This window comes from Jaculus jaculus, chromosome 10 (genome assembly GCF_020740685.1).
Source record: "Jaculus jaculus isolate mJacJac1 chromosome 10, mJacJac1.mat.Y.cur, whole genome shotgun sequence".
NCBI classification, from domain to species: domain Eukaryota; kingdom Metazoa; phylum Chordata; class Mammalia; order Rodentia; family Dipodidae; genus Jaculus; species Jaculus jaculus.
The window spans coordinates 59,021,218-59,038,514 of NC_059111.1; the positions used below are offsets into that span (position 1 = coordinate 59,021,218).

A 17,297-nucleotide genomic window follows, 5' to 3' on the forward strand; every position below is an offset into this window, starting at 1 on the left:
TGGGCTTAAAGGCATGTACCACCTTGCCTGGTCCTGATAATTAATTTTTTTCAAACAATTCTTTTAAAAAATGGGGTAATGGGGAGAGGGCTTGGAAGGAAATAGCACAAGCATGAAGACCTGAACCAAATCCATAGCACCCACATTAGAAACCAGGTAATTTTTGTGCCTATAGCTCCAGTCCCAAGGAGGCCAGAAATGGAAATCCCTGGGACTCACTGATCAGCCAGTCTGACCAAAAATAGCATCTCCAGGTTCAGTGAGAGACTCCATCTGAAGGGAACAAAGATGAAGGGTGATAGTGGCTTCACGATATGTGCACACACTATATACATACCATACACCAAAAAAATAAATAAATGTAAAATAACCTCTGTGGAATTTGTAAAATTGTTATTTCCATAGCTTGCCCTTGATAGACCTTTAAAATCAAGTTGACCTACGTATTTCATGTCCACATATGAGGGTTCTTAATGCCACTCTTCAACCATTTGGTTAATTTTTATTGAAAGACATGAATTAAAAGCCCCATTTATATGATATGTTATACCTCAAATGACACAGGAAGTACAAAATTTGAATTTATGAAATGCTAAAATGCTATATATCTTGCTCATAAGAAATAACTTTGGTGTTGGAGAGATGGCTCAGCAGTTAAGGTGCTTGTCTGCAAAGCCTAATGACCAGAGTTCAATTCCCCAGTGCCCACATAAAGCCAGATGCACAAAGTGGTGCATGCATCTGGAGTATGTTCACAGCAGCTGGAGGCCCTGGTATGCCCATTGCTTCTGTCCCTTGTTTTTCTCTCTCTGCTTGCAAATAAATAAAGAAAAATATTTTAAAAAATAACTTTTATCTTCCCTTTGAAGCTTAGACTTCAGCTCACAGTTCATGACCTTGTTCTTTCATGACTTGTAAATAAACATTCTCAGGTAACTTTAGTTCTAGTAATTGTGAAATGCAATCCCAATATAATTGACATTTGTTAATTTGAATTCCTTATTGTCCCCAAAGTATTCTGTCCTTTTGTGGATAGATCCTAATCCAGTTACTAAGGAAGGGACAATGACCTTGGAAAGAATAGACTATTATCTGTTAACTCAAGTATCAAAAACTTCAGGAAAGGCCTATAAAGTAATTTTTAAGTTATAGGTAATCAAATAAACTGTGATAGAATTATAGTTGTAATTTATCAGAGAGAGTCATAGTAATTTTATTAACTGTGATACCATATTACTTTCTTAGCTCATGCCTTTTACACCCATCATTATTCCTACAAACCTGTTTTGTTTTCTTTCTGGTTCATTAGTTAAAGGGGTTCTTTTTGCTTGGTTTGTTTTCATAAGAATTCTCCATGGCTAAAGAATAGAATAGTACCCTCATTATATTCTTTAGGGAATTATAAAACTCTCCATTTTATAAATTATGCTTCAAATCAAAGATTTCATTTAAAAATTACTTTGATAAAGGGGAGAGAAAGGAAGGGAGGAGGGTACTTAATAGGTTGGTATTGTATATATGTAAGTAGAATGATTGAGATGGGGAGGTAATATGATGGAGAATGGAATTTCAAAGGGGAAAGTGTGGGGAGTGGGGAGAGCATTACCATGGGATATTTTTTATAATCATGCAAAATGTTAATAAAAATTGTGAAAAGATAAAAAATAAAATAAAATTAAATTAAAAAAATTACTTTGACATTTTTCATTCTTATTGAAGGTTGCCATTTTTGAAAAAGAAAGTATCAGATGAAATAACATATGCTGAAGATACTGCTAATTCCATTGCACTTCTGGGTAAGTTAAGGTTTCCTTAGGTGGAGGTGTATCATGACAGGCCCAATTGAAAAAAAGGAAATGTCTACTGTCACTGTATCATTAGTATTTATTTGACTTGATAATTTGTTTTCTTTTTTTATTAATTAGAAAGTATATGTCTCCTTTCAGTAATCACAAAAAAAGTTCAAGTTTAAACGGGGTGTGGTGGTGCGTGTGCCTTTAATCCCAGCACTTGGGAGGCAGAGGTAGGAGGATCGCCGTGAGTTCAAGGCCACCCTGAGAATACAGAGTGAATTCCAGGTCAGCCTGGTGTAGAGTGAGACCCTACCTCAAAAAAACAAAAACAAATAAATTAATTAATTAAAGGTTCAAGTTTGACCTCTTAACAATGAGTTGCTAAAATTATTGAGCACCTCTTTGTTCATTTTGTGTTCTAAACTTATAAATAAATCATCAAACAATGGAACACTAAGAACCTTAACATAATACACATGAAAATACACAAAGATAATGAACACTGTGGGCTGGCTAGACGGCTCAGCTGTTAAAGGCACTTGCTTGCAAAGCCTGATGGCCTGTGTTCAGTTCCCCAGTACCCACATAAGGGCAGTTGCACAAAGTAGTGCATGCATTTGGAGTTTGCAATGGCTAGAAGCCCTGGTGCAGCTTCTTTTTTCCTCTCTCTCCTCTCTTTCTCTCTGCTTGCAAATGAATTAGTAACAATATTTTTATTAAAAAATAGCGAAAATGTCACACAAGAGAAAGCATCTAGTTATTACTTGATTTTCTAGACAAAGAAATTGATTTCCTAAGAAGAGATCATGTGAAACACTAACTCTTTGAGTCAGCCCCTAGAGCATGACTTGTGTCCAGTACAAATCCTAATTAAATCTATAGTTATTAGTGCAAGGCTTTATTTACAAAGACTTGATTAACCCAATGAACTTAAAATATTTGCTGAAGTTATGTTTCCAGGGCTATTCTGTACACAGAAAGATTTTAGAAAGTAAAAAGCAATGTATTTTTTCTGGAATTCACTCTGTAGCTCCAAGTTGGCCTCCATTTCATAGCAATTCTCCTCTCTCAGCCTCTGGGGAGCTGGCATTAAAAGGCCAGTCTTTATTTGCTTTAGTATGGCATTTTATTTGTAATTCCTTTTTGTTGTTGTTGTTATGAGAAGGGGTCAGGGATAAAGAGAGAGAAGAAGAGGATTGGCACTCCAGGGCCTCCGGCCACTGTAGCCAAACTCCAGACGCATGCACTACCTTGTGCTGTGCAGCCTTGTTCACTGTGTCACCTTATGCATCTGGCCTATGTGGGACCTGGAGAGTCAAACATGGGTCCTTAGGCTAACAAATGCTAAGCCATCTCTTCAGCCCCATTTTTTAAATTTTGTTTTTCATGGTAGAGTCTTGCTATAGCCCAGGCTGACCTGAAGTTTACTGGATAGTCTCAGGTGATCTTGAATTCAAGGTGATCCTCCTATTTCTGCCTCCCTAGTACTAGAATTAAAGGCATATGCTACCACACCTGGCTTGTAATTCTTTTTGTTGTAGTTCTTATTGTTTTGTGTGTTTGTTTGCTTTTATTTTTCAAGGTAGGGTCTCACCTTAGCCCAGGCTGACCTAGAATTCACTATGTATTCTTAGGCTGGCCTTGAACTCAGGCAGTCCTTCTACCACTGCCTCCCAAGTGCTGGGATTAAAGGTATGCACCACCATGCCTGGCTCTGGCTTGTAATTCTTGTATTATACTTTTATGGCTAAGTTTAGTAGTTTTCACCTGTAGATGCTTTGGGAAGAACGACCTAAATTTCAGCTACAGGGAGTAAATGAGTTTCATGGAGATCAGGTTAAACATGAGGAGTTAAAGAAGAACTTAAGCAGGTACAGAAATAATGGGAGATTTTAATTGACACCAATGGATATTTTTTCCTAGTGGATATTTTACATGGGAAGCCTTCCTAAAAGGGGACATGGTAATATTAACTGATGAAAAGTAGAGGTTTTGATGGTAACATTATTTTTAAAATATCTTTTATTTATTTGCAAGCAGAGAGAGAGAAATGGGGTGTCAGGACCTCTTGCCACTGCAAATGAACTCCAAATGTATGTACCACTTTGTGGATATTGAGGAATTGAACCTGGGCTGTCAGGCTTTGCAAGAGTTTTTTAAAATTTTTTTGTTCATTTTTAAACATTCCTGCTGGGTGTGGTGGCACATGCCTTTAATCCCAGCATTCTTTTTTTTAAAATATTTAATTTATTTATTTGAAAGCGACAGAGACAGAGAGAAAGACAGATAGAGGGAGAGAGAGAGACAATGGGCGCGCCAGGGCTTCCAGCCTCTGCAAACGAACTCCAGACACGTGCGCCCCCTTGTGCATCTGGCTAACGTGGGACCTGGGGAACCGAGCCTCGAACTGGGGTCCTTAGGCTTCACAGGCGAGCGCTTAACCGCTAAGCCATCTCTCCAGCCCTTTGTTCATTTTTATTTACTTATTTGAGAGCAACAGACAGAGAGAGAAAGAGAGAGAATGGGCACGCCTCCAGCCACTGCAAACGAACTCCAGATGCATGCGCCTCCTTGTGCATCTGGCTAACATGGATCCTGGGGAATTAAGCCTTGATCCAGGGTCCTTAAGTCTTCAAAGGCAAGTGCTTAACTGCTAAGCCATCTCTCCAGCCCTTTTATTATTATTATTAATTTAATTTTTTTAAGGTAGAGTCTCACTCTAGCACAGGCTGACCAGGAATTCACTATGTAACCTCAGGGTGGTCTCAAACTCACAGTGATCCTCCTACCTGTGCCTTCCAAGTGATGGGATTAAAAGCATGTGCCACCATGCCCAACTGCAAGCAAGTGTTTTTAAATGTAGAGCCATCTTTCCAGTCCCCAGTAACATTAGTTTTTAAATGTCTCTGTTACTCTGTTATTCTAAAGTGTTGCCTCCAACAGTTTAGGCCTTTGTGTGATAATGCATGAGCATTAGGTATTCTTTGCTTAGTGACAGTCTTGCAGGCAGAGCACATTATCACACACTGAGGTCAAATGAACTCTTTGCTCACCATGAGTTTTCTGCACTAGTTATTTACTGTAGTTACAGTTCTGCTGTTCCCTCACCATTTTTACATTGCTGGAAACATGTGCTAAAAACTAAAGTAATTGCACACAGTGTGAAGGGTTGACTGGAAGTTCTTCATGACCATCACCAATAACTCCCAGTTTATGACATAGAGTGTTTCGGACTCAGAAGAGTTCTGAAAGTTAATAAGGACAGAAATTGATATTTTGTCCCAAGATGATAAAATAGGAAGCTGTGAGAAATTATCTAAATTTATGACAACTAAAAGAATAAAGAAATAAATGAAAAACCAGGGCTGGAGAGATGGCTTAGCGGTTAAGCACTTGCCTGTGAAGCCTAAGGACCCCAGTTCGAGGCTCGGTTCCCCAGGTCCCACGTTAGCCAGATGCACAAGGGGGCGCACGCGTCTGGAGTTCGTTTGCAGAGGCTGGAAGCCCTGGCGTGCCCATTCTCTTTCTCTTCCTCTATCTGTCTTTCTCTCTGTGTCTGTTGCTCTCAAATAAATAAATAAATAAATAAAAATTTAAAAAAAAAAAAGAAAAACCCTAGAAGTTCTCAGAGACCTTATGCTTGGCTGGTTTTGTTGGAAAAGCTTAGCTGTTCCTATTGCTTTCCTAACCTAAATAGTGATTTTTTTTTTTTTTAACTCTGAAAGAAGGGCCAAACATGAAATATAAGGGAATAATCTTGAGTATTTTAAAGTGCTATCTTTTGTTAACAGATTGTACTTAAGCAAGGATGAGGTTTTTGTTTGGGCCCCTCCTTCTGCCCCTTTGCTTTATTGCCCTCTGACCACATCTAGAGATGGGCATTACCCAGGCCCATACTGAAAGGGATCCTTTATTCTTTCATGTTCTGGGAATCCAACCAGGTCTGGTTTAATCCTAAAATGGATTCTCCTGACTTCAGTCTTCCATAAGCACCCAGACAGTATGAATATTGCAGAGTCCCACAGATTATATTCAGAATCCTTTAAGGAACATTGTTAATGGACTTCAAAGGAGTAAATGCAATCTGTTTTGACTTACTAAATCCGCAAAGCTAATTCAGAAGTAGTATAGATATGACGGAAAAGGAGCTCTGCTTTAGTCTTCAACTCCACTTAGATAAGCTAAATATAAAATTACTACCTGTAGGGCAGACTGCTAAAAATCCTCTCTTCTGGTTTGCCAGCAAATTGAAGAGCAGAGCTTACCTGGAACTTCAAGGAAAGGGATATGTTATTAAAGACAACACATTGCTGACTTAAGTCAGGAAGAAAAGTACTAACCTACATCTTGACAAAATTGTAAAGAGCCCAGGTAGCATTTACTATATGCTAGGTACTGTTCTACACCCTTTAATCATGTTAACTCATTTAATCTTCACAATAATCTTTTAAATTTTTTTTAAAACTGTGTTCTTTTAATTTTTATTCATTTATTTGAGAGAGGCATGGAAGGGGAGAAAGAGAATGAGAATGGGTGCACCAGGTCCTCCAGCCACTGCACACAAACTCCAGACACATGCACCACCTTGTGCATCTGGCTTACATGGGATCTGGGGAATTGAACCTGGGACCTTTGGCTTTTCAGGAAAGCACCTTAACCACGAAGCCATCTCTCAAGCCCCACAATAATCTTAAAAGTAATAACTACTATACCTGTTTTATCCATGAAAAACTAAGACACAAGTTTACACAGATAGGAAGTAGTAGAGGCAGAATTTAATCTAAGACAATCTAGCTCCAGCATACATGTTACTAATCATCAGTCCATTCTTCCTATAAAGGGTAGACTGAGTTGATTGAGATACCAAATGTGAGGATAGATTCAAGGTGTTATGTGTATATGCATGTGTGCTTGCAGTTGTAGTTTTATACTACATCACACATGTTAGTCAACAATGGACCACATCTAAGGTGATGATTCCAGGACTGGGGAGATAGCTCAGTGGATAAAGTGCCTGCCATGCAAGCAGATATATCCTCAAATCCACTCAAAGCTGGCTGCATTGTAGGTTTTATAGTGTCAGTCATGCCTACTGGCGAGATGGAAAGCAGTGTCAAGAGAATCTGCATAAATTTTGGGGGTGGCGGGCAGCTAGCATGGTGAATGCGGCAGTTAACAGTGTGAGACCCGGCCTTCAACAAGGTGGATGATGAGGAACAACTGAAAGCTGACCTTACTCAATTCATATGACATTCCAATTATGTGAAAGTATACACATACAATTATGTACATTGCACAATAATTTTTAGTTAGAATAAGTGACTGAATTACTAGTTTATGTGTTTTATCATTTAGATGTAGTCTATTTTTAAGTTAACCTTAAGACAGCAACCTCCTACATCTCATGCTCATCATGTATCTTGATTGCCTCTCTTGTGTTTAATGTAACCCTGTGCTTGTGTAAGCACACTCTGTGATGTTCATACAATACAGTTGCCTAGCTATGAATTTCTCAGAGCACACTGCCATTATAAAGTGATGCATAACTATGAAAGTGTAAATATGTGTGTATAAATATGTGTTTGAATATCTAATGAGATTGTTTTAATAGTTATTGTAATATCAATATTATAAACTTAAATTTTCAAATAAACTTATAATAGTGCCATTATCTTGTATTCATTTATTCTTCTGACAGGTGAATTAATGAAAATACCAAGTTCTGAGTTAAGGATACAAGTTTGTAAGTGTATTGTTGACTTTTATCATGCAGAACCACTAAAGAAACATATCCCAGGTAAATATTTCAATAGCTTTCAGTAGTGTCTTCAAAAGTTCAGAGAAAGGAAACACAGTGGGCTCAAAAATTCAATACAGGCCTAGAGAGATGGCTCAGTGGTTAAGATAGTTACCTACAAAGCCTAATGACCTATGTCTAATTCCCCAGTACCCACATAAATCTAGATGCACAGGGTGGCACATGCATCTGGAGTTCATTTGCAGCATCTGGAGGCCCTGGCACACCCATATTCTCATTCTTTCTCTCTCCTTGCAAATAAATACATATTGGGCTGGAGAGATGGCTTAGCAGTTTAGGTGGTTGCCTGCAAAGCCAAGGGACCTCGGTTCAATTCCCCAGTACCCACGTAAGCCAGATGCACAAGGTGACACATACATTTGGAGTCTGTTTGCAGTGGCTGGAAGCCCTGATGTAACTATTCTGTCTCTCTCCCCCTCTTTCCCTCTCTCAGATAGATAAATAAAAATCAAATATAAAATAAGTAAATAAATATTTAAGAATAAAAATATGCAGTAAGTAACCTTGACTTCTTTAGTCATTTCTAAAAATTATACATGTATATTTTTCATTTTAGGGTTTATATCAGATTTTATCCAAATGCTAAACATTTATTGCCTAGTTTATAAAGTTATAGCCAAATTAGTTTATTGCTACTGAAATTACTTAATAATGTAAATAAAATTATCTTTTACACGTATTTTAAAATTAATCATAATACCTATCCACTCAATTAGTTGTTAAATTCTTCATACTGGTTAAGCATGGTGGTGCATGCCTTTAATCCCAGCACTCAGGAGACTGAAATAGGAGGATTGCTGTGAGTTTGAAACCAACCTGCAACTACAGAGTAAGATACAGATCGGTCTGGATTAAAGTGATACCTTACCTCAAAATAAATAAATAAAAAGCACCAAAAGCTCATACCAATGCTATTCTCCTTCATGCTAGGGCGAGTTTGGTATGTTACAGTTAATGAACCTTAAAACATTAGTAAAAAGATCCACATTGAAATAGATGTTATCAGCCATTAATCCTGTGAGGATACAACATTATTTTAGACATTTTAAATTTCACTTTTGTATAATTTATAATCTAGAAATGGAGAGACTATGTAGATTATATTTAATAATTATATGTTCTTTAAATATGTAGAAATAAGTCTGTGCTAGTTCAGATGTATTTGTGACTAGGGAAGAAAATAAGATCCCTGATATAGAGATATGAATAAGGAGATTATTAAATATAAACTTGGAAATATCAACTAGGTAGACAGGTACAAGTGTTTGATAAATAGTAGACATTGGATACTTAAAAGCAGCAGGGACCAGCAAAACAGGTTTGAAATTACTGAAGCAGTAATAAAAATTAAAGTGGTTGAACTTGCCAGGAATAGGCATGTAAACAGCAAGGACCAAGAAGGACATCCTAAAGTGCCCACATTAAGACTTGGAAAAACCAATTTAAAGAAATTGTCAGCAAAGGGAGGCTCAAATGTGAGGAGAAGGTTTTTCTGCCCTGTTGCTATCAAGATCCCACATGTGCTGCTGAAAGAAAGCCCAGGCTATTCCACCTCTGTCACACTGTCATCCACGCAGGCTGCAGGAGGCACAGGGAGATGCTGGGATATCACAGAAGTTATAAAAGGACAGAAATGAAGAGACTAGAACACTGAAGATAAGTACAGGATACTCTGGGCAAAGCTAAGAAATCAGACAGAGAGACTCTGTGAACATAAACAGTGTAGCCAGTGTGGAGAAGTTTCATCCAGACTTCAGGTTGTGTTCTAAACAACAGTCAGTCCCAAACTTGAACATATTGATACCTCAAATCAAAGACCCTTCTTGTATTTTAGTACTGCTGCATGTTCTAAGTGCCATAGGGAGCTCTTGCTGTAAATGTTTCCAGACAACATAAAGTGTAAATCTGAGGCCTGTATTACCTACTAATTTGTTTTGCCTCTTCCCCTAAGAAAATTCAAAGAAAATCTTTCATTAGAATTTCTAGTGCTAGTGATAATAAGAAAAAGAGCACTTAAGAGATTTAAGAATAGATTGGAGAGAAGAATATAACAGGTGGGAACTATGTGTCTGTGATATACATGTTTAAATGGAAATCTGCACTGGTAGAAATGAAAACCATGTACCTACCTTAAGAACAAGGTTTTAAATTTATTTTAGTGATTTGGTTTTATTTGTGTAATATTCTTTTTTCTTTACAGATTGTTTTTAATTTAAATTCTGGACTTTTTACTTCTCTTAAAATGTATTAGGCACTATATTTTTAGAAATCTTATTTTTTTTTAAATTTATTGACAACTTCCATAATTGCAGACAATAACCCATGGTAATTCCCTCCCCACTTTCCCCTTTGAAACTCCACTGTCCATCATATCCCCTCTCAACCAGTCTCTCTTTTAGTTTGATGTCATCATCGTTTTCTCCTGTTATGATGGTCTTGTGTAGGTAATGTCAGGCACTGTGGGATCATGGATACCCAGGCCATTTTGTGTCTGGAGGAACATGTTGTAAGGAGTCCTCCCCTTCCCTTAGCTCTTACATTCTTTCTGCCACCTCTTTCATAATGGACCCTGAGCCTTGGAAGATGTGATAGAGATAAGAAATCTTATTTTTGGAAAAAAAAAGTTCTTCATAGAGTAAGACCATGTGAAGTCTGTATGTGTGGAGACATGACCCTTGACCTTTCATCCTCCAATGTGTCCCTCAAAGCTACAACTGCTTACACATCAGAACAAATGAGTATCAGAAATATGGATGGAATTTCAAAGGGGAAAGTGTGTGGGGGGAGGGAGGGAATTACCATGGGATATTTTTTTATAATCATGGAAAATGTTAATAAAAATTTAAAAATAAAAAATAAAAATAAATATGGAGAAGTTATGCAAATGTAAGGAACTCAAAGGGCTGCCATCCCTTATGCTTTCATAAGCATGATAGGCCATATACTGGAGAGAAACCTTATATAAATAAGCCTTTATGACTACCAAGCATTCAGAGACACATGCTCATATACAATGGAGAAAGCCCTTATAAGGCATGTGGCAAGGCCTTTGACTATTCTACTTCCTCTGTAATATATGACAAGAATTAGTCTGGGGAGAAAGTCTATGAGTATAAGCAATGTGGGAAAGCCTGCAGTTATTCCAGTTCTCTTCAAATGCATTGAAGAACATTCTGAGAGAAACCTTAGGTTTGTGAGCTCAGTGGTAAAGCCATCACAGCGTGCAGTTACTTTTAAATAATGAAAGAACTCAGACTGGAGAGAACCAGTATGCAAGCAACATGGAAAAACCTTGACTATCAGGTTCCCTTTGTATATATAAAAGGGCTCATAGACTAGTTACATTCTTTCATATGTAAGCAGTGTAGGAAAGCCTATAGTTGTTCTACTTACTACTAAAGACATGTACAGACACACGGGACAGAAAGTCTATGTATGTAAACACTATGGGAAAGCTGTCCCTCAATCCAGTAACTTTCACAACCATAAAACCAACAGTGGGGGGCCCTGAATAACAAATGTTGGAAGTGTTCATTTCACATGACTTAACAGCACCCATTGGAAGGCCATATGACAGTACATGAAAAGCGTGTAGGGAGTACCTCTAGTCATCCTGGTTCAGTATACAGGTAGAATATACTATCGTGAGAAACCTTCAGTTAAAGAGAGAGACAGATGTCTTCATTTGGTCCACAATGCAAGAATACAGTCAACATCAAATCTGTGTATCTGAGGCTGGGAAGATGGCTCAGCAGCTAAAGGAGCTTGCATGCAAAGCCTACCAGCCCAATGTTCAATTTCCCAGTACCCATGTAAACTCAGATTACATAAAGTGACACAAGTTGTCTGGACTTCTTTGTAGCAGAAAGAGGCTCTGACATGCCCATACTCTATCTCTTTCTTTCCTGCCTCTCTGCTTACAAATAAATAATATCCTTTAAAAGAGAACTGTGAATCTGAAAAACACAAGAACATTGTCAGAATATCTATCCTGAAGGAAATGGTTTTTTAAATATATTTATTTATTTATTTAAGAAGAGAGAATGGGCATTTCCGGACCTTTAGCCATTGCACACGAACTCCAGACGTTTGTACCACCTTATACATCTGGTTTACATGGGTACTGGGGAATCAAACCTTGGTCCTTAAGATTTGCAGGCAGGTGCCATAACCACTAAGCCATCTCTCCAGCCCCTGAAGAGAATGTTTAAAAGTATAAGTGTTTTGGGTTTATCTGCAGCAAAACTCCCTAATGACTACCGAGCCATGTGCCAATGAATGATATGCTTGGTACAGAAAGGTGTCTCTGTCAAATGCTGCAGAAGCTCCTGCAGAAACAAGTGGCAAAAACAAGTCAATGTGTTATCTGCAAAGTTGTGGCTAACATCTGACAAATCTACTGACAAAGCAGTCAAAGATTCTTGGGGCTTACTGCCTTTAGGATGTGGAAATGAAGTTTGTAGGCAGACAAGCTAGATGCTCATACAGAGACTATGGGAAGCAAATGTTTCAAGCATGCAAAGATATAATTAAGAACACAAACTTAGAGTTAACCCAGCAAAATGAAGGTACCCCTTAAACAAAGGAAGACAATGGTACATGAGTTAAGATAGAGGAATGTTGGGGCACAGAAGAATGAGGACGTCCTTAATCAAGCCCTAGAAACTAGGGATCATAGATAGCACCCTCCCTGTCACACAGTTGCCTTCAAGTGAAGGGTGTGGCTTAACATCTGGGGTCAGAGCTGGAAAGGCCCTCATATAATAGTATAAAGATAAATCTCCAGAGACAAAAAAAAAAGTCAATGAGCCTACATGTTACCATAGCCTTCTTTAGAAATGTAAACTCTAGAAGAAACACATAGCAAATGTGAAGTACATTTTGGTGATGTACTATTACACAAAAATGTAATGGTTTGGGAAAATACTTTCCAACCTGAAAAAAAAGGTTACAGGGTTGGAGAGATGATTTAGTGGTTAAGCGCTCGCCTGTGAAGCGTAAAGACCCCTGTTCGAGGCTCCATTCCCCAGGACCCACGTTAGCCAGATGCACAAGGGGGTGCACGCGACTGGAGTTTGTTTGCAGCAGCTAGAGGCCCTGGTGTGCCCATTTTCTCTTTCTCTATCTGCCTTTTTCTCGCTCGCTCTCTGTCACTTTCAAATAAATAAATAAAAATTAACAAAAAGATTAAAAAAATGGTTACAGAGTTTAATGGACTGCAGTGAGATATAAAATTATCAATACAGTATACTATAAAATTGTCTACTACAGTTCAGTCAGAGCATTAGAGTTCAAATTATACACATACATTAAACATATCAGTAAGAAACATGTCAAAATATTGTTCTCTGTAAATGATAATGTAGCAGTTTTTATTCCCCTCTTTGTACTTTTCAAATTCATCTTTAAATTAATATATTGAGTAGCTAGTGCATACCATAGATAACCCATCCAGGAATAGACAGGGTTTTGTCTATAACAAATGATCAAATTCAGGAAGTAAAACATATTGGCAAATATCTCAGAACTAAAATAATCTAGTTAAGAGCTGGGGAGATAGTTCAGTTGGTAAAGTGATTGCCATGTAAGCAAGGAGCCCTGAGTTTTAAACCCCAGCACCCATATTATTAAAAATAAAAAGCTTCTCTTCACTAGGAGCAACTCTCCTACCTTCCCCCCTGCCCCCCAAAAATGCACACCGGCTCCAAGTTTGTCTCTGCTCATTCCTTGGTCAGGAGTGCCTCTCAGCTACTGAGTGGACCACTCTGCAGTGATGCTGAACCCACCAGAGACATGGACAAATAAGAGCTTCCACAGTATATCAGTCCCCAGTCCCCTGGCCTCACCTGTCACTAGCTGTAGCTTCCAGACCAGCACCATTTCAAGGGATATTGACACAGCAGCTAAGTTCATTGGAACTGGGGCTGCTACAGTCAGGGTTGATGACTTGGGCTGTGTTTTTGAGCCTCATCATAAGTTATGCCAGGAACCCTCTGAAACAACAGGTCTCCTACGCAACTCTCGGATTTGCCCTCTACAAGGCCATGGGGATGTTTTGCCTGATAATGGTCTATCTAGTCCTCTTCACTGTGTGAAGCAGCCATCTCCACCTCTCCCTCCCATAGCTTTCTTTCATGTCTTGTCTGCCTGATATGACCTTTTTCCTAGGGAAAGTAGTTGGCTTCGGGTTTGGCAAAGTGAAGACAAGTAAATACTAAAGTAATAAGAAAAAAAAAAAAATGCTGGGCATGGTGACATGCTGACTAGCCAGTCTAGGCTACTTGGCAAGACTCAGGCCAATGAGAGACCCTGTCTCAAAAAAGTTGGACATTGCATGAGGAACAATGCCCAAGGGTATTCTCTGGCCTCCACATGTGTGTGCTTGCACACAGACACACAAACATGAATCTGGTTGGTCTCAAAAGCCAGACTGTCAGAGAAATAAATATGTTACATTATTGGGAGAAAATGGCCCTCTCATCTCACTGTGGTATTTTATGTAACCTTATGAGTAGTGTACTTGAGTAGGCACCTGTGAAGTGTACCAAAAGAAGTAATGTTGCTCATAGGACCTAAGAAAGTCTTAGGTATTTTTTTCTTTTTTAATAATTTTAGTTATTTATTTGAAAGAGAAAGGTAAAGAGAGAGTATGGGTACACGAGACCTGTGACTCCTACACAGGAACTCCAAAAGCATGTGCAACTTTGTGTATCTAGTTTTAGGTGAGTTCTGGGTACTCAAACCCAGGGTCATCAGGGTAAGCAAGCACCTTTAACCACTTAGCCATCTTTTTAGCCTAGAAATTTTTGTAAGATACATCATCAAGCATCTCTAAAATATGACTACACTCACAGGCATTCAATCAGTACAGCATTATATCTTTCCTCTCATTTGTTGATGATGCCATTATTATCACTTAAGCACAGAAGTAATGCATCATACTGAATAGTCTACAGGAAGTTATATGTCCTGGAAAACAGGAAATATTGGGTATCTTTTATTTTTGAGGGGGGTGCTTGTTTTGTTTTTATTGTTAGCATATATGAAGGCTACTGATTTCTGTGTATTTATTTTGTATCCTGCTACATTGCTGTAGGTTTTGATCAGCTCTAACAGCTTGCTAGTAGAGTCTTTAGGGTCCTTTATGTATAGAATCATGTCATCTGCAAATAATGATAACTTGATTTCTTCCTTTCCAATTTGTATCCCTTTTATGTGTGTCTCTTGCCTTATTGCTATGGTTAAGACTTCCAAAACTATATTAAATAGAAGTGGGGACAGTGGACACCCTTGTCTTGTTCCTGATTTTAGTGGAAAAGCTTCCAGTTTTTCCCCATTTAGTAATATGTTGGCTGTAGGCTTGTCATAAATAGCCTTTATTATATTGAGATATGTTCCTTCTATTCCCAGTCTCTGTAGGACTTTTATCATGAAGGGATGTTGGATTTTGTCAAATGCTTTCGCTGCATCTAATGAGATGATCATGTGATTTTTGTCCTTCAACCCGTTTATGTAATGTATTACATTTATAGATTTGCGTATGTTGAACCATCCCTGCATCTCTGGGATAAAGCCTACTTGGTCCGGGTGAATGATCTTTTTGATATACTCTTGTATTCTGTTTGCCAATATTTTGTTGAGAATTTTTGCATCTATGTTCATGAGGGAGATTGGTCTGTAATTTTCTTTTTTTGTTCTATCTTTGCCTGGTTTTGGTATCAGGGTGATGCTGGCCTCATAGAAGGAGTTTGGTAGAATTCCTTCTTTTTCTATTTCCTGGAAAAGCTTAAGAAGCAATGGTGTCAGCTCTCCCTTAAAAGTCTGGTAAAATTCAGCAGTGAATCCATCCGGGCCTGGGCTTTTTTTAGTTGGGAGATTATTGATAACTGCTCGGATCTCCATGTTTGTTATAGGTCTATTTAAGTGATTAATCTCATTTTGATTTAATTTAGGTAGGTCATATAGATCAAGGAAATCATCCATTTCTTTCAGATTTTCATACTTTGTGGAGTATATGCTTTTATAGTATGTCCCTATGATTTTTTGAATTTCTCTGGAATCTGTTGTGATGTTACCTTGTTCATCTCTGATTTTATTAATTTGTGTCTCTTCTCTCTTTCTTTTGGTCAGATTTGCTAAGGGTTTATCAATCTTGTTTATCCTTTCAAAGAACCAACTCTTTGTTTCATTAATTCTTTGGATTGTTCTTTTTGTTTCTATTTCATTAATTTCTGCCCTAATCTTTATTATTTCTTCCTGTCTACTAATTTTTGGTTTGCCTTGTTCTTCTTTTTCCAAGGCTTTAAGGCAAAGCATTAGGTCATTTACTTGCGACCTTTCTAATTTCTTAATATAGGCACTTAAGGCTATAAATTTACCTCTTAGAACTGCCTTCATTGTGTCCCAGAGATTTTGGTGTGTTGTGTTCTCATTATCATTTGACTCTATAAATTTTTTGATTTCCTTTTTGATTTCTTCATTGACCCACTCATCATTTAGCATTGTATTGTTTAGTTTCCATGATTTTGTGTATGCTCTATAGCCTTTCTTGCTACTGATTTGTAGTTTAATTCCATTGTGGTCAGATAGAATGCAAGGAATTATTTCAATTTTCCTGAATTTGTTAAGATTTGCTTTGTGTCCTAATATATGGTCTATCTTAGAGAATGTTCCATGTGCTGCTGAAAAGAATGTATATTCTGTAGCCTTTGGATGAAATGTCCTGTATATATCTGTTAGGTCCATTCCTTCTATGACCTCATTTAGTCCAGATGCCTCTCTGTTTATTCTTTCCCTGGATGACCTGTCAATTGATGAGAGTGGGGTGTTAAAGTCACCCACCACCACTGTGTTTGGTGTTATCTGTGACCTTAGTTCTAATAGTGTTTGTTTGACGAATTTGGGAGCCCCCATGTTAGGTGCATATATGTTTAGGATTGTAATGTCCTCCTGTTGGAGTGTGCCCTTAATCAATATAAAGTGACCTTCCTTATCTTTCTTGACTAACGTCGGACTAAAGTCTACCCTGTCTGATATTAGGATAGCAACCCCTGCTTGTTTTCTAGGCCCATTTGCTTGAAACACCATCTTCCAACCTTTCACCCTAAGATAATGTCTATCCTTTGTAGAAAGGTGAGTTTCTTGGAAACAACAAATTGTAGGATCCTGCTTTTTAACCCAGTCTGCAAATCTATGTCTTTTCGTTGGGGCATTGAGACCATTGATATTAAGAGATATTACTGAAAGGTGTGTATTTACGTTTGCCATTTTTGTGTGTGTGTGTGTGTTACTGGTTCTACCTGTGCTCTCTTCTGTTAACTGGTATTTGAGTATAGCTTGTTTTTTCTAGGTTCCTTAAATGTGTGCTTTTCCTTTTGTTCAGCATGGAGGATTCTATCAAGTATTTTCTGTAGAGCTGGTTTTGTCTTCAAATACTCCTTTAACCTGCTTTTGTCATGGAATGTCTTTATTTCTCCATCTATTTGAATGGATAACTTTGCAGGATAAAGTAACCTTGGTTGACAGTTGTTATCTTTCAGAACTTGGAATATATCACTCCAAGCCCTTCTGGCTTTAAAAGTTTGTGTTGAATAATCTGCTGTAATCCTGATGGGCTTGCTTTTGTAGGTAACTTGATTTTTCTCTCTAACTGCTTTCAATATTTTTTCTTTGGTTTGTGTGTTTGG

The 17,297-nt window shown here is 37.9% G+C and overlaps 1 protein-coding gene and 1 pseudogene across 4 annotated transcripts in view; both read left to right on the forward strand.

Annotated features, from left to right (window-relative positions):
- Positions 1-17,297, forward strand: part of Cfap69 (cilia and flagella associated protein 69) — a 115,447-nt gene that overhangs the window by 32,923 nt on the left and 65,227 nt on the right. For 3 of the 4 annotated variants that reach the window (XM_045159902.1, XM_045159904.1, XM_045159905.1), the window contains 2 exons: positions 1,720-1,796; positions 7,492-7,590. In XM_045159902.1, the coding sequence (XP_045015837.1) occupies positions 1,720-1,796; positions 7,492-7,590 (176 nt within the window). The remainder of the gene's footprint in view (positions 1-1,719; positions 1,797-7,491; positions 7,591-17,297) is intronic. The other variant, XM_045159903.1, reaches the window with a different exon arrangement.
- Positions 13,303-13,706, forward strand: LOC123463934 (annotated as a pseudogene).